Here is a 23,315-nt window from a genome sequence, read left to right as displayed (position 1 = left end):
TCCATAGACCATTAGAGGGATTTTGGAGATTCAACCCTCTCATTAGAAGACGATATACATGAGGTGCAAAGAGATTAAAAAGCTCACCTGGGATTACAAAACAGGTGGGTGTCATCATCAGAGATAGAGCTTGTTTCTTGACTCCCAGCTCCATGCTTATTTCTATTACATTGTGCTGGAATGAGTTATTCTATGTGGGTTTTCCATTTTCCATTCAGTTTGCTTGTCTGGCTTATCTAATTCCATCCCTCTCTCTCCTTGCTCCATGTAAGAGTTGGATGAGAGGAACACGGCAGGATTTGAATTTTTAATTCCACATTTTATTTTGGGGGAAGAAATGAACATGGAATGTGGAAGAAATAGCAATAACATTTAAAGTGGAAAAAGTACTTCTGTGTGTGTCTGATCTCCTTTAAAGGAACAAACATGTGCATGGGTATGCACTGGCCTGTGTGCTGTTTTCTCAATCAAATTTTTAAAATGTGGGCATTAAAAAAAATTACATTGACTCCGTGGAACCCAAGATCCTCCCCATTGCTTGATGCTAACATTGGGTGCTCCACTTAGCAGGTTTTCAAATGTTTGTTGGATTTAACTACGGCATCTCAGAAAAGGCATTCAGTACGGGTGTGATCAGCAGAGGACGAGAACTGAAACTACAGGGGAGAAGGCGAATGATATGAGGTTGGAAATACATTCCAGGCAGAGTGTATATCATTGCCGGGGTCTGGCATGGGCAACGCAGCTGTGAGGGCAGTGAAGGAGGGAAGCTGTGGGCAAGGTCAGGGAGTAGCAAAGGCCTTAGAAGAAGCTCAGTCTTTATTTTGAGGGTACTGGGATAAACTTAAAGTCTTAAGTAGAGGAATGAGTTTACATTTTAAAAAGGTTACTGCACCTAAGGAATGGAGACAGAATTAGGAAGGACTGAAAGTATTAGGGGCATTGAGATTAGATGGTGAAAGAGGATGGCGGCCTGGATTGGGCAGTAGAGAGAATCCAGAGCTACTGAGGGGGGTTGATGAGAACTGGCCTGACTTGTTGATGAATGAATTATGGCAGACGAGAGTCAAAAGGATGAAGTCCAGGCTTCTGGCTTAGACAACAATGTACCTGGAGTGTAACAGGGAACCGAAGAAGAAAAGGCTGATGAAGGGTGGTTGGGGAGGTGAGCTTAGTGTTTGAAATACTGACAGGAGAACCAAGTAGTGATTTCTGGAAGGCAGGTGGACAGATGGGTCTCAGATCCTAATCTGCTGTAAAGAGAAAGCATTGGTATTGGTTGTAACATGCATGCCGGTGAGTGAGGCAGCCTGGATAGCCATCAAGAGATAAAAAAACAGGGCTCCAGGGAAGCCAGCATTTAAGGGATGAGGCCAAGAAGAGGAACCTTCAAAGGAGACAATGGAGGGGCCTATGTGGAATCACAGGACCAAAGGAAGGAGGTGTTTCATCAGGGAGCAAGCGGCCATCAGTGTCACACACCACCAAGAAATCCAGGTAGATAAGGACTGCAAAGTGCCCCCTGGTTTTTTGGCAACAAGGACTTCATGTGTTCTCAGCGGGAACAGCTTTAGGAAGGTGGGAAAGATAGACTGCAGTGAGCTGAAGAAGAGTAAATAGGAGGAGAGCGGGGACAGGCTTTCAAGAACTTGGGCTGTGTCTAAAGAGAGAGGAGAGCAGCCGGACAGCGATGTGCAGTCTTAAAAGACTCAAACAAGTGACATGTCAAGAGGGAGAGGTGAAAGATCTAGGAGAGGGGCAGGAGGGTTCTCCAATCTGGCCAAATCCCTGAGCAGAAGGATGGGATGGGTCAGGGACACCCCTCTTTCCTAATGGGGGAGAAGAGGGTGGGGAGGTGGAAGTGAATGCCAGGGAGTTCATAGGTCAGGTGGCTTGATAGCTTCTGGTCATTTATGTTCCAGTGTTTAGTGACAGTGGACAGGACAAGAAACTTCTTGTTTTTCCTCAGTACAAGGAGGGAAGGTAGTAGGCAAGGGTAATAAAGAAGGAAGAGAGAAAAAGAAGGCTTGCTTTCCCCCCTTAGTTTGGATTTTTACCTACTGGGCAAGGAAATTCAGTGCTAGTCTTAGGTATCACCCCCACTCTTTCTGCCAAGCCCACAGGCCCCTGTTCAGGATAACCCGTCACTAAACTCTCTTTCATTATGAACAAAAGACTAGGAAGAGGAACATGCTAAAGGCGCAGTCCTTCTCAAAACACAGTAAGAAAACAGACTGTGCGTAGATCGTTTTAAGAAAGAGTTAGACAAACACCAAGAAACAGTGTATTGATTTCTTTTGAGTTCTGAGCCCAGTAGCTAAAAGCAGCAGGAGAGGAGGAAATGAATATGGCTCAAATGCAAATCATAGAGGCGAGTAAAGAGATGCTGGCTTCCATGCTTGTCTGGGAAGAGTGCTGTATGAAGGAAAAGGGAACAGAGAAGTGGCAGAATCAGGAGGAAAAGAAAGAGCATGAGAAATGAGCAGAGCATGAGACACAGAATTATCAGAGATACCAGGTCAAAATCTAGCTGGCCAGATTCTGCTTCAGAAGATTGACTTTCTTACTTGTATTTATTTGAAGTACTTTCTATTTGCACTGCAAGCCCTTTTGGCAATATTCTGAAATCCTTTCCATCAAGGAAGAATTTTGCTGGATGCAATTTCACAGTAAACAGATCTTGTGGAATTTCAAACACACGACCTTGTCAACAGGGGCTGAAGGCCTTAAGACTAAGGCAGCTTTCTGCACGGCTCTTCACTTCAGGGCCAGCAACTTCTGATGAGGACAACTGTGGTGCCGGCCACGGAGGGCCGGGGAGGGACAGAGGCCGTTCTGACTGATACACAGTGAGGGAGGGAGGAGTACATGGAGGAGCTATAAAATGCTCTAAAAATGAATCTGAAGTTTAGGAATTACTTTTAAACTATTCATATACAGAGTGTCCTAACAGACTTGGAAATACAGTCCATTAACTATTTTGATAACCAAATCACACCTTAAAAAGACAACATGAAGTTTTCCTATTGCTAAGTGTGAGGGTTTTCAACTGGGACAACTGCAGCTACCCTGGCTTCAGGGAGGGCAGGTCCACTTAGCTGCGGTGACACCTCACATAGCACTCCTTCCTGCTTTGTGTCTGAGGCTATTAGGACACCAGTGGGAACCATTAAAAACACACACGCACACAGGCACCCCACATGGAGCAGCCTCACCACCCAGGATCACTGAGGGCAACACAAAATGTTCTTTTTCTTCGCTCTTGGGAGCTGAGCCTGCCTTCAGAGAAGCCCTCAAGTTCAGCCTGGAATCATGATGGCGTGTGTCCAAGTCAACCTTATGTGTACTTGCTTCTAACAAACATGGACCTCATGACCAAAATCACTCAAATATGATTCTGTCCCAAGGACAGGGAGACAAGGAGACAGAACAGCCTTAGAGCATTCCGAGACTATCTCTACAAAGCACAGAACAGTTCAGGCCAAGACCGAGAGACAGGTGATAATCCCTAGAATATCTGCTAGTTGACAACACTGTCATCTGGGGGCAAATGAACAAAGCTGCTGAATAACACATGACATAGCTGGAGTGGCTGCACAGTGTGTTATAGAAATACTGCATGAAGGGAGGCTAGGTCACCACACCCGACTTGCCTGCCAAGGATAATGCAAATTATCTCCAAATACCATGAACAAGGTGTGTGCTGACTGCTTATAAACCCATCCCATACTTCTGACATTTATGACGCAAAGAGCATACCATACAATTTAGAGATGAGACTGAGCCTCAAGAAATTTAAACCCCACCTTACAACATATATGAGTATTTAGTCATAGATGACAGTGCTAGAGGTTTAACAGTGGTTGTGAGAATGGCAAACCAAGACCAAGACATAAATTGTGCCCAAGCTGGTGTGGCTCAGTGGATTGAGCACTGGCCTGTGAGCCGCGAGGTCACCAGTTCCATTCCCATTCAGGGCATGGGACCTGGGTTGCAGGGCAGGTCCCCAATTGGGGGCGAGTGAGAGGCAATAGATCCATGTGTCTCTCGTACATTGATGCTTCTGTCCCTCTCTTTCTCCCTCCCTTCCCCTCTCTCTAAAAGAAACTAAATGTTTTTTAAAGGGACAAATTATATTAAGGATTTAGTACTGGATCACTTTATGTAGTACAGTGTGTGATCTTACAGTGCTAGTGAGATTCTGAATATTCCTGTGGAAGAGATTTTCCCACTAAAGCTAACAGATATGTATGACCTACAAAGGCATAATAACAGCAGTATGAAGGACAGAGCTGGCACTGTGGACCCCAGGCGTCTGACAAACTCATTGCCTCGCTTCTCACCAATCCTTCTGAGGAACATGGGGAGAATAAAGTCATGTAATTTCCTAATAGAACCCTGTGAAACCTGGGCTCAACCTCCTCAATTCAGAGATGAAAAAACTTTCTACCAGCAACAAACAGATTCTCTCAACATCTCACTCCCTGCGGAAAGTCAGCTGTCACTTGTGCTCTGAGGTATGTCTGGCAGCTCACCTGTTCCAACATGTCCTTGGGCAGATCTTCCTGCTCGTCCATTGTTAGAATTGCCCGTTTGATTTCATCATTGGATAATTTCAACCTAGGGAAAGAATATTTTATTTTTGTTGTTAACATTACTGGCTTGAGCATTAAAATTTAATGGAAGATAATTCATTTTGCTACTTCAGCTGCTGATTTTCAAGTACTGTTTTGCTCAAAAATCTCTCAGCAAAAGCTTATTTCCTGACAATATTGCACCTAAAAATAGTATTTTGAAACTGCTTTAACATTCTTTCAGGGCTTTGTAATGCTCTGCTGACACAGTGAACAAAGCTGTCATGTTCTATTGTTTAGTTTCCTTCAGCAAGGGATTAGCAGATGAGAAGGAGGAACAACACCCATGCACAACCATTTTCTTTAATATATCCATGAATTGCACATGAAAGAGGAAAACTAACATCTTAATTTGGTTATACACCTGAGTGTTCAAAGCTTGCTGTCAGGACACCAAAGTGTTGTCTATAAAGAGTCAACACATAACAACACATAAAAATGTGTTTTTAGTAGACACAACTAATAGTCATAACCAGAACAAAAATGAATTTAAATAAGTTTAGAATCTATGTTATTTTAAAAATTAAACAATAGTTAATATATGAAGTAAAATGTATAAGCACTTTATAGTTGAGGAGTTTTCATATGTTATTTCATCAGAACTTCAAATAACTGATGGTAATTTTTTTTTTTTTAATAGGGAAAGAAACTGAGGCTCAGAATAGTTAATATTTTGCCCATGGTCAAATATATAGAAAGTGGCAATATTTTACGCAAACCCAACATTCTTGATTGCTAATCCCAAATTCTTTTTATAAACATTACTTATCTAAAATTCCTCAGAGGGAAAGATTTAAGAAAAAACAAATCTGTTTTCTGTGCACCATAAGTTTATATGATTTCTTAACATATTATAAGGATGTACCAATTATGTCAGGACACCAAAGTGTTGCCTATAAAGAGTCAACACATAACAACACATAAAAATGTGTTTTTAGTAGACACAACTAATAGTCATAACCAGAACAAAAATGTCTAAATCAGATCATTAGCTGTAACAATAGTCATTTTTTGTTTTATTTGTAAACATTAGACCCAGACTTAATTAAAAATCTCACTTCCTTACAAGCTATCACTAATGTGGCATATTAATGTCATTTGGTCCATTCTTCTAGTCTCTGATCTTCAAGAAGAAGAGCACTTAGGACTAGAGAGAAAGACATAAGCAAATACAGAGCAAGACTTACAGGCCTCAAATGTAACATCTGAAGACAGGAGCTTTGGCATCAGACAAACTGGGCCCCAGTCCTGGCTCTGATACTTCCTGGCCAGTGTGACCTTAAAAAAGTTTTTCTTTAACCTCAGTTTCCTCATCTATAGAATAGGGATAGTAATAACTACCTCTAAATAAAGCAGTGTGTATGTGTGTGTGTATAAAGTAAAATGATGCCTGTACATGTGAACTGCTGACCGTAGTGCCTGGCCATAGAAGGGCTCAATACACTGTACACTGCACTCTACAAGGAAGACTTTTCTACACCAGAAAAAAAGGCAGCAATACTTAAGTAACTGTAATAGTCACATGCAGTTATTTGATCATTAAACAGTGCTTAGCAGGGTTATTATGAACAATTCCCAAAGTACTCTCATACCCATTATTTCACCATAGTTTCCTCTCTGCACACACTACCCATTAAGCCTGGGACTATTAAAAGAAATGCTATTTATTTTCAAGGTGAGTATAATGTTTGAGAGAATCAAATGATAAGCTAAAATACTCAAGACACAAGAGTATGTAAAGCATACATGATAAACGAGTGGGCTGGATGAGCAGGGTGGATGCAAAGGTCACGGGAGGAGGAAAGAATGCCAGGTGGAGCCCGCTCTGGACATCTCTGGCTTGTCCTTTCCTCTAGATTTTGACATGATCTCATTAAAACAATCCATCCTGCCATTTAAACTGAACACTGTTTCATGTACCAATAAGTAGGACAGGGAAGGAATAAAAATCTGGGAATCCTATTTTACTAATACCATGTTCTTCTATTTAATTTTCATATCCAAATACAGTATCTAGGCAACATGCCCAATTGTCTATGTTCTAAAAGTTAAATTAAAGTAAAACAAAATAAGATAAAATAAAATAAAATAAAATGAGGCCCATTGTAGCACCTGGTCTGAGTTGTGGTACCATCAGAACTCCTGGGCTGTGGACAGCAACCCTGGACCTGAGCAGACTTCCACAGATTGTTTCAGTCACCTGGGGGCAATCGGTGCCCCATAAACCTGATGTCCACTAGAATGTCATGATGGAAAAGCCCCAAACTTAAATGGAACAATTAGGCAAGTTGGCATGGGTAACACGTATGATGGAAAACAACTCTATTCCAGCATCAAGGTCTCCACCATACATATCCTGGGTGGCTGTAGGTTCCAGGACACCAAGGGCTCTTGAGTCAATTAAGGGCAGACACCATGGTGCAGCCCTGCGAGGCTGAGAAAGAACATTAGGGAAGGCTGAAATTGCCAGTGATGAAAACCAACCGGCTGCGGAAACGTCTGCAGTCATCATGAGAAAAACTCCACTTATAAGAAAAAAATAAGTTAGTTCTGTGTCCTTCTCACACCAATTTGAAGAAACCACTTTATGACACAGTTCTGCTGAGTCCTTCTGTTTTGCATTTAAAAGAAAGAGCTGAAAATCAGAGTGAGAACAATACTTGAAGTATCGGATTTGCATTTCATTAGCTCCCCATATGGAGTGCAGAACTTCTTGCTTTTGAAATTGTATATATTTATGTTCCTCAACACCCCCCCCTGCCCCCAAGAGGCTGTCTGGACTAAACACTAGCCCTAATTCATAACAATTTTGCTTTTTCTTAATGTGGCCCACAAAGAGACTTGAGATTTTAATGGATAGTACTTAAGAAAATCTACCTGTCAACATACTGCCTTGCACGTGGCCCTTTGGAGCAGACAAAGAAACTGTACCTTTGGGGAAAGAGGAGAAGGGTAGGCTGCCCTCCGGGATGCTTCCATAGGTTGCCCAGTTCTTAGTATCATCTGTCATTCACAGAATGAGCTGCTAATCTCTGTAATTTAAGGACCCTACCAGTTCTAACCTTTTAATTGCTTTTAAAGCTTGGCAGTACTCTGGCGTGCTGGAGGGTGGCAACTTCTGAGACATCCACTTCAACTTTCTTTTCAAAGCAGGAAACAACTGGCCATTTCAAAACAGTATTTAAATCTACCTTGCTCTACTCAAGTATTTCAAAAATGTGCCAAGAGAATTGAAACATCCAGGCGTAATTACAGTAAGTTAGGGGTGGATGGCTACATCAGCCTTAGCTCCGCTTCAGTGGATTTAAGCCAAATCCTCCTACTTTAAAGTAGCTTTTTGTGGTTTACTACACCCCGGTTGCCATGTTAAGTGAGCATCTGGAAAAAAGAATGGCAGGACACTTCATAAAAGTGTTTTTTAGGCGGGTTCACTTTGCAATATAACCAGCTTCCAGGTTTCTTTCTGTCTTTTTTATTTTTTCCCTGTTTGGAAGGGAGAGGTCTGTTTTATGGAATAAAGCAGAGTGAATTTTAGATCGCCACACACTGCCTACAGACATGCAGTAGAAAGTTGTTGCTCATTCTGCTTAGGGCCAGAGGAATAGGTTCTCATTCCGCGCTCTCCTCAAGTCTGTGAAAGGCAGCGTCCCTGGTGGCTGGAAGCTTCTGATTCAAACTCATATCTTCCTGGTACTCTTTCTAGAAGTTGTGAGTAGCCCTGGCCATTCATGCTGTGAGCATATAAAAATGGCCTGTACCTTCTTCCCTGCTTAGTCCCTGGGATGGGAAGAGCTTTCTTTCTGATTGTCTGCTCCCCCCCCAGGGGAGGCTGTGGCAGGTGCCTCTGACCAACAGGTCCACGGCCACTGACTTTTGCAGTGTGTATGGGTAAGGAAGAGCTTTTAAGGATAACCAAACACGGCAGACATATGTACTTATTAAAATGAAATACACCAGACTTTTCACTGTGGTGAAATTTGGTGTAATGACTTCATTGCTGGGAATTAAATTCCTAGTCATTATGATAAGAAACAGAGAGGGTTGCCATCCTTTGGGAATGAAATAAGGAGACAAGGAGAAAGATAGTAAGTGTGAAATAGTAACAAATCTTGACATCACTGCCCTGTCTGGTATGGCACAGTGGATTAGCACCGGCCTGAGAACCAAAGGGTCGCTAGTTTGATTCCCAGTCAGGGCACATGCCTGGGTTGTGGGCCCGGACCCCAGGTGGGGGTGCGCAAGAGGCAACCACACATTGATGTTTCTCTCCCTCTTTCTCCCTCCCTTCCCCTGTCTCTATAAAAATAAATAAATAAAATCTTAAAAAGAGAAAGAAAGAAATCTTGACATCAGCTTGGAAATATTCCCATTCATTGTCCCCATGCACAGTATCAGTCTCCAAGTTCTATTCAGAGTTTCTTTGTCTCTCTCAACTCTGTCCTTCATCAGGTCTCACCTGGACAACAGAAAGAGACCCCCCCCCCCCCAGGGCTGCCTTTGCTTCCAGTTCCTGACCCATCCCAACGTACTCTGCCAACCTTTGAGAGATCAAACTTGCAACTTTATTAAAACAAAGTGATCTCCTTCCAAACTGCACCAATTTCTGATCTCAGGAACACATAAAACAGGCCACTGAATGAGCAGCTACCACATACAGGAAGCTTGCCGGTCTAATTCTCACAAGCCCACTGCAAGGGACCATGTTCACTGTCTCCATTTTATAGATGAGCAGAGTATGGCTCGATCCAGGCTGCCTATGCCCTCACAAAGGCACCAGGCACAGACTGCAGGCTCTCCTGCCTGGTCTCATTCCTGCTAAGTGATAACGGTCTGCTGCCATTACAGGGCTCTCGTTATTAGCAGCTTAATTCCTGTCCAGTGCCTTGTTTTCCTGCTGCGCGCCTCCTTGGAACTGCCTCCGCCCCCGCTGCCCACATAACTGTTGTCACCCCTTGAGGCCCACTGGCCTGGTCAACCCTGCCGGTGGCCCTCCCACTTGGCTGATCTCCAGTCTCCTTCCATCAGACCAGTCTAAGTCCTGAATTGTTCACAAGACATCTTGCCTGTGTCGTCTTTCTTCTGCAATCAGCCGTGAGCTTCCCAAGGCAGCAGTGCTGTCTTAAGTGTGGGTGCAGCTGATGGCAGCCGGCAGAGGGCCAGGCAAACAGACGCTTCAAAGTGGTAACACTCTAAGAAAAAAGCGTCAAATGTGCTCCCGCAGATCTCTTCCCTCCTGTAAGCCCCTTGCTCCTTCAGTGGGTAGGAATGCATTGCCAACGAAAAGGGGAGGATGAAAGCAAGGAAAACCGCTGACTGGTTAAAAAACTGAATAAAAAAACAAATTAAAATGAAACCTGCTTGATCTCTATTGCCTTTACCACAGCACATGAAGCATGTCAGCCCTGTGCTTTCCTGAGGAGAGAGCTAAAACTATTGATCAGTGAGCAGGAAAGCATGTGCTAATGAATCCTCTGTGGGAGAGAAGGTTTTAGAACCCAATCAATAAAGTTCAATTACCATTCGGTCAACTGAGACTCAAAATTACTTTGTTATGCACAATAACTTTTAATTATGCACATTGTAATAGCACTTACTCGTTAAATTGGATTTTAATAGGTAATCTAACAAATACAAGGCAAGGTCTGAAAACTGTCATCTAGAGAGAGTTCTGACACATTCAAGTTCTAAGTCACTTTAGGCTCTGACACTTCTGAGGTAACAAGGGAGTTACATACCACAAATATGAAATAATTCCTTCAATTATGGGATGGGAAATTTGCCAGCAGGAGATGCAGTCTTATCTATAACTAGTGTAATTGTCCTAGTTGGCATCTAGTACTGAAAATGATGTTCTTGTAAGGAACTGGGTCGCAATTTAAGGTATATTCCTATGAGCACTTGAATACTACAGAAATCCAAGAGTGATGGCTCCCTTTGTCAAAGTGTTTTAAAGTATTCCTCTAGAAAATACAGAAAAAATTCCAGAATTAAAAAAACAAAACAAAAAAACTTTCCCCCAAATTTCATTTTATTTTGCTGTTAAGAATGTTATTTACATTAAAAAAATTGAAACAAAACAGAGTGTATATACTACAGAAGAAAATCAAATAAACTTCCAATTATTTTCTGTGGTGTCTTCCTGAGCATGTGATCGGGGAGCAAAAGTGGGGATAAATACAGGGCCCGGCTACTTACACAGCTTCCATTCTTCCAGAGGTAGAAATGAAATGCTAGCTAACAGGAGTGTTCATGTTACCTTGCTAGTTGTTTTAAAATTCAGGGATCTCACTAGGCTTCAATTTCTCTCTCACTAAATGAAGCATTTGGTCCCTGAAGTAATATATATATCTGGCTGACGATCAAGCTTCCATGCTGAAAACCAAGCAGCAGCTTTGTGTTAAAAGAAACTTACTCTGAGACCATCTAAAAACTAAAGACTACTACTTTCCCTCTTCACTCTCCCTGAAAGAGAAGTCACCTTACACCAGTCTCAATGCATATACAACATTCTTTCTAGAATGTAACCAATGGGACTTACACTTAAAGCCTCAAAGTTTAGGATTCTTTACATCTTCATTCCCTTCATAAGCATTGGGTATCTTTGCCTAATGTGAAAGTCCCTTTCAGAAAAAGGAAGAAACTAGATCCAGATAGGTTACTTGAAATGCCTAAGACAACCTGAAGTGACAATCAGATTCCAGGCTCCCAAATTTCCTTTCTTTTTTCCAAGTTCCAAGGTTGTGATGGTTCACTAATCCTAAGAAAGATTTCTGAACAGGGCTGAATGAGCTCAATTAGCATTTCACTGAGGGTCGGATTTACATATTCTTTTAGTCATAAAAATGTTCAGAAAGAGTCTGAAATCATATACCCTTGAAGTATAAAAAGATGACTTTATAAGCAAAAAAAAAAAAAAAGAGGCTTCATCATTGGCTCTGATTCTGTGACACTGTTTCTCAATAGTCAAAATAACTCCGAAGTGAAGAAGTATAAATAAAAGTAAAGTCCATTTTACAGGCTGTCTGGGAAACAAAAACAAACATGGACATTGACATGGAATGCTCTGCTTTGTAAGTTTAGGAGTCTGTGGAAATTAAACTAAGAAAGTAGGCCACCAGCTCCGATAAGAGTCCACCAGGGAAAGTAAGCCTGCAGCTGTCCTCACCTTAGACAGAAGACGGTCTAAGAACAGAACCTTGGCAGAGTCCAGTTATAAGAACAAGTATAAACATGTGTTTTGGAACCATATGATAGAGAAGTTGGTCCTACCAGAAATGTTTATTCAACATCAACAATACCTCGACAGAAGGATGTTGCAATTCTGAGCTCTCCGACCATCAATCACCGAAAGCTCTTTGACTTTAAGTTTGGAACACAGTGTGTCATCGATGGCATCTGCTTCTTTCTATAAAGAGCATGAAAGAAATCCATCACAGTCAAACAGGGCATTCCAACTTCGGGCACATACTTTTCCTTTATATTTTCTGTGGACACGGATACACACGCATGCACACACACACACACACACACACACTCACGCACATATCCACACACAAAACTGAGATGGTGAGCGGGGGAGTGAGTGTAGGGAGGTGGGGGAATTGAAACAAAGACTAAACTCTAGTAGACAAAGGGAAATAAGAAGAAAAGCTGACCACCCACATTTGAAAAAACATGATCTGGAAGAACAAAGTGCTTCTAAGTTGAAGATGCTAAGCATGCATAAATTATCGGTGAATGGTGCCTTTCCTTTGTCCCCCAGCTCCCAATGGATAGCAGACAGAACTGTCACTATGAATCAAGCTCAGCTGAGGCCTGCCACTGCCAGTCCAGCCACTTGCAGGGCACGCTCACCCCAGAACCATCTGCACCCTGAGCTCTTAGAAAGCTGAACAATAAAGTCTCCCACACATCTTCATGTGCAACAGGAAGCTCCCAAGCCTAGATGGTACCTTTCATTACCCTGGAGCCTACTGGACAGCTCAAGGCATTAGTTCAATTGCTTGCGGTAACAGTGAAACACTATTTGCATACTCTGCTGCTATACAGAAAGGTTAAAGCAATGATGGCCAGCCAGAAGTTATGGTGGGAGAAGCATAAAACAATTATATATAAGATACTGTTTGAGTAAACTGGACATCAAGGGGAAAACATAGACTAACTGATAAATAGCAAGTTTGATCTTTTTAGAAGGCAGGATCCATTTTAAGAAATGGATCATTGCATTTAAAAAAATGTGAGGAAACCAAGGAGCTCTGGAATTGTATAACCATTTACGAAGCGAAGACAATATGGAGTTTATAGTAAGAAGCACCATGTGAATAAACTTAACAACTGCCTTTTGTTTGATGATATTTCAGTTAAAAGTTGAAACCCAAAGTGAAATTACTAGAGACTACATTACACCATCTCAACAAAATTTCCAGCTTATACTGATCCAAGGAGTTTATAGTAAGCAAGGTTTAGGTAGTAGCGCACTTACCTGCTTGGAGTTACTGTTCACAAAGAAATCCTACAGCCATGGCAGGGGCATGGAAAAGGCAAATCAGATACATGCAGTTCAGAAATCACAGCAACAAATTCGAGAAAGTCAAGGAAAGCAGTGACATGAGTAAGAGGTGATTTACGCTCCTAGGAGCGGCAATGAGAGCTAACGAAGGTAAGAGAGCCTCGCTGAAAACACAAATACGGGCCTGGGACTGAGCCCTCAGAGTAGAAGGGAGATGGCATGTGCTGTGCCTCACTGCCACTGGTGCAAAATCAAATTTAGAAAAGAAAGGACTTAAAATACTCCAGAAAGATTCAAGTTGGGAAAGAAACACATCCCGTTCAGAAGGACCATTGGGCTCCATTTATTCAACATGACTTTCACTTGAAGTTAAAAAAAAAAAAATCAGTTGAATCAAGTTAAGGAAATTGTTCCCATTGTCGTATACTATCAGCAATATATATATACACACACACATATATATATGTGTGTATATATATGTGTATATATGTGTATATATACATATATATGTATATATATGTGTGTGTGTGTGTGTGTGTGTATATATATGGTAGAAGTAACCTTCTGTCTTCTTGTACCATAAAGGATTATGCAAGGGCAAAAAACTGGTTCAACAACATAGGTCAGTAATTGTAACTGTCAGTACCCCTACGCAGTCCAAACAATGCCTGCAGGTGCTACAGGCAGGTATGAGAAAAAAGACAAAAGGTGTGATTGAGAAACAGTAAGGGATCCATGCGGTGTGCAGCCATTGGTGGCCCTGCCCCAAATGCCTCAGGGCCATTTCAAGCATGCAGGTCTACACCTTCTTCTTGAATAGTCCATAGAATAGACTTGGAGCGAAGAAGAAAAAGAGGAAGTAGTAATTGACAGGTTATGAGAAAGTTTCGGCTTTCTTTGCATATTTTTGCCATGACGGAACCAATACAGCTTCGGTGTGCAAAACAAACCTAAGCTTTCGGGCCAACCGCCTGCACAACCAGCATTTGCTCAGCCAGTTCCTACGGCCTCGCTGGTCCGGACAGCACTGCCTAGACCAAGTGTACAGACGCGTTGTTTCGCAGCAGTCTTCTCTTGGGAAACAAGATGCGCCCTCCCCTGGCTCCACCCACCTAAGAAGGGACTGCTTTCGTAGAATGGCATTTAAAAAATAATTTGATGACCATGAGAAAACTTTCTCCTCTGATGTCACAGTTTTCTTTTGTCCTTGTAATTGTCAATTTTTCTACTCGGAAACTCCTCAGAACTCTCCCCGTAAAAGCAGTTTCTCTTTTCAAGGGCAGAAAAAACCATGATGACGTGAACTCTATGAGGTCTTACCCTACTTTTCCTCACTTAAAGAGACAAATTGCTAGTTGAATTTAGATCTGGCTCTCACTGCCTGGCTTTCAAAACAGAAACTCCTCTGGCAACTCTCCATAAGTTCTCACCCTCAGCAAATTGAGATTTCTGACCCCTACTGTAAAGGGCTGCGGAATCAGGCAACTACCAATAACTAGGGGTGTGCTGGCGCTGTCTGAAATATGAGGTCAACAACTGGATTATTAGTATGACGATTAAATGTGATAATGCATCCAAAGCATTTTGTACAGTACCTGACACACAGTTATGAGCTCAATACTTGGAAGCTATCATGAAAACTATTTTATATTTCAAGCTAATGATTAAGTCCTCTTTTTTTCTTCTACTGTTCTGCTTTCAGCTGAGTTGAAGAACAGTTGGTTAAAATCTCCCATCTGAAATCAATGGCAATATTAAGTGTAACAATTAATAGCTAAATAATGTATCTTATCTTTCCAAGGGCGAGGATGAAGAATGCCATGGGAGTTTGGCTAATTGTTAGCCTTAACATTCCTCTTCTTTAAGAGTCCTTTAATCATCACAATTTAAATGAAATCACAAAGCTTATTAGATGGGGCATGATAAAAATAACAGTTTCTAGGGCTATTTCAAATAAGTTAACATCTTTTTTTTGAAAGTTTAAAAATTCTTCACTAAATGTCTTGAACCAACGTGATAGAATTGTCTACGTTTGGCTCCACCTAACCAAATGTCTGATTTTTTTCAGATGATTTTTGGTATAGAGCTTCGGGCTTGGAATATAAATAGGAAGTTGTGACTTGCACTTTCAGGAACTAGTACTGATAAGATTCCTAAAGATAGGGTTCCACAATGAAATAATGACTCAACACCTTGTGGTTAATAATAACCCTTACAAGAATGGTTCTTAATCTTTCTGAGGCTGAGACTCCTTTGCAAACCTGGTAAAAGCTGGGGATCCATTTCTAGAAAAATGCATGCACTAATATTTATATAAACCCTGCATTTGATTTAAGTCTTACCATGGAATCCAGTTATAGAACCTCTACCTTATACTTTAGTTTTAAGAAAAACCATCATTTCACAATTTTCTCTTTGGCGTTCATGTGCTATAGCTAAAGACCAAGATTACTGCAATAAATATCCTAAATCACAATTTTTCAATGTGGAAACTAGACATACAGAATAATGAAATATGTAAAAAAGAATAAAAAGAAAAATTCTTTGATCATTTGTAAAAGTCGGAAGAAATAATTCAAAGTTTCAGAAGGGACCCCAAGAATGATTTGTGTTATTACATAATAGCTGGAGAGATCAGATTGCAGGGCCTGAGATAGCAGTGATCCTTTGTGCCCTAAATCAGTGCAGAAAGGCTTTGAAATATTATTCTATGTGCTGATAATAGAACCTGTAAAGAAGGGGTATCCTCAGGCAAAGAACAGGGAGGAAGAATGAAGACAGTGAGCTGTTAATTTATTGGTACAAAGATATGACTCCCTTTAGGCAAATGTCAAGTTCATTTCCCTCCCTCCAATGACATGGATAGGGAGGATTAATTTATAACATCTCAAGATAAAATTTCCCACAGAACCAAGATGAAGAGTGTTTAATTGTATCTGAAATAGTATTATTATGCAACACACTACATTATATAATAAAATTGTCTTTTGTAGCTGATCTGTATAATATAGTTTTAATGAGAAAAAGGGGTTTTGAAATTGAAGAAATTGACTTTCAAATGAACTTTTGGAATGTGAGCAGGCGAATAACTACACGCTATTAAATTCCACTTCATGTGGTGCATAAGCTTAGGTAATCAGCTCTATACACCTTTGATATCCACACCGAAAGAAAAAAAAATCTTGAATAAGAATGGTCTTGTTCTTAAAACTGCATGCAGTTAAAGAAAATCCTTAACAAAACCTGACCTTCATAATGAATAAAACCATGGCGTAAGAACAAAGTGAAACTAAGAATTATGCTACTTGTACACCGAACCATGTCACCTGTTTGGACACTGAATACACACTAAGCCATTTTTTATTTTTTGTGAAATAGGAGTAATACTCACTTCATAGAACTAATGTGAGGATTAAATTAAAAAATAAGTATAAGAGCTCCTTGAGAATTAAACTTTAGGACTGATGAGACCAGGAGCTGTATATATCATCATACTTAGGACCAAAACTGATTATCAATTCTGATTGTCTTTTAGCTTATCTTCTGGTTAAAAATTTCTCTCATCTCTGCTTTTATTCTCCAGGTTGTACTGTAGACCTGTGTGACAGTTTAATACATTTGCATCATTTGAAGTACTTCATATACAAAGCAGACAGTATAAATATTTATCCTGTGTTTAATGATAAAATATTTCTCAAATCAATGGAGCATACCTTGGGTGTGTATGTATATATATTTATGTAAAATCTTTCCTAAATGTCATTAATCAGTGTTCACCTAAATTATACTGATATAATATTTGAGATTATTTTTTCAAAATCTTCCTCTGTATAATATGCATACAGACAATGGCATGAGTTTCTTTCCTCTCTGAGAAATTCACTTGGCCCAACAAGTGGATGAAGTACAGAGGTTTAATCAGGATTTTTTAATTATGGAAGGAATAAAGAAGAAATACCATAGAAGAGTAGGTTCTCAGTATTCATTTGGGAGTAGAAAAGAAAGGAGTTGAAATGTGATAATCATATAGTACTTTGCCAAAACTTAAAATGAAAAGGCATAGGTTTTTGATATTGTCATCAGTTATGAGACTAGGGGACATTCAATGACAGGCACCCCATTTCCTTTATTCTGTCCTACACCTTCCTACTATAATGCCTGCATCTTTTGATTTTCTGTCTCTCAGCATTCAGTAACTTCAATTAAATGGCTCAAATTTTCTTCATTTGGGAAATATATTTATAGCTTAAAAGTTCTCATCTCAAATTCTTGCACTAGGAAGAGAAAAACACTTGAATCAAGCTGAGCAGGTGTGTTGAAATTTTTCTCTAGGACGAGCTATTACAAATGTCACAAATGATTCTACTTACCAGTCTACTTAGTGGTAAGTACAACTGAAATGTTCTGGTCTATCCTGACTGGAACGACTACTGATTACTTAAATAGTGATTGGTTGCTAGGAGACAATGACCCAGTTGCCAGGCTTTCTACAATCCTGTCTCCCAGAGCTCTAGAGAACTGTCCACATATTTGTCCCAGAGCATTTTGGCAGCATCCTTTTGCACCTTCTGCTGAAAGCCAATTAATTATGAGTCTTATAAACTTGGGTCTTTCAACCACCTGCCTTCATAATAAATGCAACCCACATGCTCAGACTTGAATAGCATCGTGTGGAGTAACTGCTGTTTCTCCTTCCTTTAATTTACTTCCCAAGCCCTCACCTTCAGCAACCAAACTGGACCAGTATTAGTGACTGAAACTGAAGTAGGAAATCAATGGGGCATGTAATGAGGTCAGAAAATTATTTGAATCCCCAGGAAATCAGCTAAAGTGTCCAAAGACTTCATGGCAAGGCCCATGAAGCAGCGAGGAGGCCCTCTGCAGCCAATCAGGAACGAGTCTCCACTGAGCACCTGCTGCATGAGTGCTCTGAACACACCCTTTATTTGAAAGGTAAAGTGTCTTGCTTCCCACTAGACAACGTCTTATCTTCCTGGTCTTCATTACCTTCAAGGGTATGTACGACACTGCACACGGTTGCCTTCATACTTGTGCGTGGCCCCAGCTAAGGGGTCCTGTTTTAGGCTTATGTTGCCGCGACAGGCAACCGTTTGAGTTTTTGTGCTTGCTTTTGCTTCTTCCCCAGCCTCAGGCCATCTTCTCCTTCTGCTCCCCACAGGTCTGTTTGAGACACTTTTTCTCAGGAACCGGGCTTGCCCAAGCAGACTGGGAAGTGCGCTGCTTGCCTGAGGATGCCCCACTGCAGGGCATGATTTGGGAGGTCAGGGCCTCCAGCAAAGCCCAAGGAAGCCCCTGCACAGACACACCGCATCTGTGCGGTCCTGTTTAAGGTGTGCTCCGCTTTCATCTTTTCTCTCCCACTGTCATCCTTCTCACAAGTGGGGACTTAATTTTTCCCTTCCCAGGCCACTGACTGACTGTTTGGGACCCCACTCCACCTTTCCCTTGTTCTTCCGAAATTTTCTGAACCTAGCCACCTTGCTTGGACCTTTTCTGGTCCACCCTGAAGAGGCTCTACTAAGAGGCCCTTTCAAGGAGTGAGAGAGACCAGAGAGAAGAGCAGGGCTCATGACGTGACACTGACTGCTTGGCCTGTAAGCAAGCACTGGGTCGAATGCCCTCACTACTGTTACAAAAGCTTTTCTCATGGTCAGGAGTGTCACTAATCCTATGTGTATCACTGCCATCTGTGCACTTCCTCAGCCTTCCTAGGCCCACTTCTGAATCCATCATGTTCATGACATAGTAAAAACCTCTCTAGGTCCTGCCTAGCTGCCAAATTTTAGTCACTTACCAGCCTCCATACTTCTAAAGCTTCCATCTATTTGAAATAAGTAGTCCACTTCTGGTTATTTATATTTAAAAGTCGGTAAACTAAAATGGCTTCAGAAATAAACACTATTTTGACTAAGCCCAAGTGATAATAATATACAGAACTTCCACCAATGGAGACAAGGTCTTGGACACACACCAGGGTATGAACCTCTCTAACAAGAAGCTTATATATATATATATATATATACCTTCGACATGTTCACACACCCACACACTGACAGGCACACACATGTGGACACGTACGCCATACTGCTCTGCAGGAACATGCCAGGGCAGACTGAGCAGCCAAGAACTAAGACGCCTATCATGTCAAGGTTATGGCAGATGGCCCAAAGATCATGCACAGGGACATGTTTTTCCTTCTGTAACATCTGGGGGGCATGTGCTGTTACCTGCTGTCTTTGGTAGGCAGAGAAAGTGCGTTCCAGGTCTTCAAGATCTAGAATTTTGAAGACTTTTGTATCATCGATTTCAGTCCATACAGTTCCTTCCAGCTTGTTCTGCAAACATTAAGTTAATAAGTGTTAAGGTTTGCAGTTACATGCAAAAAGAACAGATATGGTTATATTTTCAAATGCTGCTATTCCCAAGTTTGCATTCTGCCAGATGCTCAGAGTGAGCTGGCTTCAAACAACGTGTCATTTATCCCAGAAGCTTTATCACTTAAATATCTGAGCTGGTGAGAACCCAAGTCCATACTAGAAAATGAAATCATTTAACAGCCAGGGCTGCTTCCCCTTTCTGCGCCAGCACAGTGAGCCGCTAATGCCGCCCCTCAGAGGGGAAACTGGAACAAAAGGCTTACCTCAGGCAGCTTAGACCAGTTGAAGGATTTCAGGGCGTTGGTGGGCTGAGGGATGTTCTTCTTCTTCAGTGTCAGACCCAGCGGAGCACCAGGAGGTGGCATGATTCCCCCTAAGGGAGGAGGCCCTGGGGGAGGAGGAGGACCACCAGGAGGGAGGGGTGGGGGTGGAGGAGGAAGCACTCCTCCTGGTAGAGGCGGGGGTGGCGGGGGAGGAAGGAGAGATCCTGGCCCAGAGGAAGGAAAGGGCCCCCCTGGGGCCCCAGGTGAGGGTCCACCCGGGACTGAAGCACAGACAGCCCTCTGCAGAGATAAAATCAGAAAAGAGAAGGTCAGTGGAAGAAGTGAATTCATTGGATGGTTTGAGAGTCTGGTACTTTGCCTAAAATCAGAGAAATTCACCCCTCTGAGAATGTGGGTTTTGAGGAGCAGTATGTAAACAGACCTTTTAGGCCCTGGTGGAGACTGTACCGGGTCAGACCTTTGTACTTGGCACTCTAGTGCTTGTCTGCAAAGCATTCACGCCTCTCACTTCCTGAACCATTGTCCAGTTTGGTTTTCATGAAATCAGTTTTCATTTTAACCTTGCTCTTGATTAGAGGACTTGTATTAATATTTAAAAATGCATATCCCAAATCACCTCTGCTGCCCAACCTATGTGATAGCAGAGGCAGCAAGTCTCACAAGCACTGTGAGAAAGCCTGCAGCGGTTCAGGTTTCCCCCAGCCTGGGGCTGTCTACGTAAAGATGAGGGGCTCCAGGCGGCCCCTGGTCCTCACCCTGCTGAGCTCGTGGAGCTGGGCCGTGAGATCTGCCACCTGCTGCTTGACTTGCTTATGCTCTGTGGTCTCCTTTTCAAGTTTCTCTTTCATTTTATTTAAGGTCTGCATCATCTCCTCCTTCTCTTGGGTCTTGGCATCACATTCTCTCTCTTTCTTTTCCAATTTCTGTTGTAGCTCATTGTGCTCTGCACAGGAAAACAATCAGACATGAAAACAAGGAACTCTTCAAAGCTGAAGCATTTTTCCTAAAAAAGAAAACTGATCGAGGATTGTGAGGCTCTTTATTAGGTAAATATTATTCCTCTTCTCCATCAAGAGGAGCGACTTGCGGATTCAATGGTGTTTGTACTCGGAGGGGGCTTCAGATGAACAACTTTATTAACTACATTTTGTAAAAGATGGAAGAGACCCTAGAGTCACAGCTCTTGTGGAGGAGAATGGTGCCTGTTTGGTAATTAACTCCGAATCCTGTCATAGAAATGGCCCTTTACCTACACTAGGGAAAATGAACATTAAAAGGGCCTCTTTTCACAAATTAGGAATGAGGAGAGAGGTCCAGGGTTTATTACTAGATTTTCTGGCTTGTGTCTGACAAGAAGAGTTGAAAGGGAGGATCTTGCACTGTGAGGGCCCAGTGTTTGTCCCAAAGCAGTCATTTCTCCACCTGCTCCCCCTACCCCATAAGGCTACCCGAATTTGAAGAATTTTATGCTTCTGGAAAACCATTCTTAACACTTATGAAAGCAAATGTTATCGCTTCAGCATTAAATAATATTTTATGAAAGTCACCATAATATGAGGATAAAAATATTCGCTCTCATCTATAGTTTTACTGACATCCCCAGTCCTGCTATAATGGAACAAAGCATCCAATTTAACGATAATGCTTATTTACATTGCCAATATGCCTGCTGATTCTAGCACTAATGGGAGTTATGAGCTTTAGAAAATTGGACTAATGAAGTTTAAGCTGCAGATCTTAATTTCAAATACTTGGCCCCAATTCCTATTCTTTTTATATAAGTTCACTAGAGATATAATCCACCGGGACAGAGCTATATAGAGTTTGTCCGTATGCCTGAATTTGATAACAGACTTAAAATTTTGCTTTCTCTGTCTCTTACTTTCCTTCTTCTGAGTCTTCCAAACTCAGAGTTTGCAGAGAAGGGTTCAAGACACTAGCATCCTTGGATTTTACCAGCCTTGGAGTGAAGGGAACCATTAACCCACTTTGGCCACTATCATTTTGTGCAGTCAGAGACACACCTGACAACTCTCTCCGTCTTCCTTCTTCTCTCTCCATTTCATTCCTCTTCGCCGTTCCGTTCCCAGCTGTCAGTCCCTGACAAATCTGGCCTTGCCTCAGGACCATCTGAGAGTGACATCGCAGGCACCCCAGACCTCACCCCAGGCAGGAAGTCTCCTCTGTAGGCCGGGGGCAGGGCTTGGGGATCCAAATGTTCCTTAAATGATTCTGATGTACTGCCAGGTCTGGGACGCTCCAGCCGAAAGGGTTCTCTCCACAAACGGCGTCCATTTGCTAAGCGTTTACTCGGCACTCATTGGGAGCGCTGCACTAGCGGGAATGCCCTTCAGATGTTCTCCACCTTCCAGGTCCATAGAACTCCCTGTCTCCTCACAGCCCCCACCCTCTGACTAATTCATCATGTGCTGTCTTTAATACAACTTTGCTACCTGAAGCTTCCAGAAAAGTTTTATCTACCATGTCTCCTTTCACACTCTACCCTTGACCTCACTTTAAAACACTCTGTTCCTCCTACTGGCCATGGCCATTTTCTCTTGTACCACCACGGCCTCCTAAATCCTACAGAAGTCCCTATCATTTCTTGTAAAACTAGCATGTGATGGAAACTATGCCCCAGTCTTTATATTCCTTTTGTCATTTAATCTCCACAATGACCCTGTGATTTAGACTTAACCTTCATTTTACAGAGGAGAAGACCGAGAGAGAGAAGAGAACATGACTTGGCCCGCCACACACTGCGGAGCAGGGCTGAGACTCAGACCCAGAGCCCAGCACAATGCCTGACTCCTACAGGCACTCAAGAAGTAGCCACTGAAGGCATGGCTGATGACTCCACAGCTTCGGTCCCAAGTTCTTGCCCCAACTTGCACGCCCGAGGTTCCATTGTCTACGGGGTGTAACCCCTAAATACCACTCACTGACCATTTTCTCTTTGGTATAATCTCTCTTTACCCTAACTTTTAGTCAGTGCTTCTACTTTTTTTCTATAAAAGTTCCTGAAATTTATTTATAAAAATGGATGTGCAACCTTACTTTTTTGAGAGCCATCTAACTTCCTGGGAGGAACTTGGAATATTACAGTACCTCACATTTGATATTTTCCTGTATCAGTGGTGGCTCCCCTTTTCTGCTCAATGGAAAAGGACAAATGTGACAAGAGGGAAGGAAATGCTTTAGCATCTCTTGGACCTTCTTGTTAACACTAAATATTGGGGTGCGTGCTCTTGTACTTCACTGGCTGTAACTTGGACAAGGAACAGGAAGTCATTACTCTCATAGTGAAGGAGTAGTGGCTGAGAGTATGATTGTCTTCTCAAGGGGGCCAACATTAATTTGCTAATATTTTGAAGGAAGGGAGAAAATTATATCCATTCTGTGAGTGGCTGGCATAGTGAGGGGCACAAATGACCTTCCTATCATTCAATGCTCAGTATTAATATCAAAGACATATAAAGACATATCCAAC

General features: G+C 42.0%; 1 protein-coding gene across 2 annotated transcripts in view; it reads right to left on the bottom strand.

Annotated features, from left to right (window-relative positions):
* DAAM1 (dishevelled associated activator of morphogenesis 1) overlaps positions 1 to 23,315 on the bottom strand; it is a 155,343-nt gene that overhangs the window by 19,387 nt on the left and 112,641 nt on the right. For both annotated transcript variants that reach the window (XM_090270937.1, XM_090270936.1), the window contains exons 13-17: positions 20,581 to 20,768; positions 19,805 to 20,104; positions 19,392 to 19,499; positions 11,933 to 12,039; positions 4,536 to 4,620 (exon numbers count right to left, since the gene is read on the bottom strand). In XM_090270937.1, coding sequence (XP_090127063.1) covers positions 4,536 to 4,620; positions 11,933 to 12,039; positions 19,392 to 19,499; positions 19,805 to 20,104; positions 20,581 to 20,768 — 788 coding nt within the window. The remainder of the gene's footprint in view (positions 1 to 4,535; positions 4,621 to 11,932; positions 12,040 to 19,391; positions 19,500 to 19,804; positions 20,105 to 20,580; positions 20,769 to 23,315) is intronic.

The sequence above is a fragment of the Furipterus horrens genome, unplaced genomic scaffold, assembly GCF_987537825.1.
Source record: "Furipterus horrens unplaced genomic scaffold, mFurHor1.1.pri manual_scaffold_3, whole genome shotgun sequence".
Classification (NCBI taxonomy): domain Eukaryota; kingdom Metazoa; phylum Chordata; class Mammalia; order Chiroptera; family Furipteridae; genus Furipterus; species Furipterus horrens.
The sequence above is the reverse complement of the archived record's forward strand: the minus strand, read 5'-3'. Positions and strand labels throughout refer to the sequence as shown.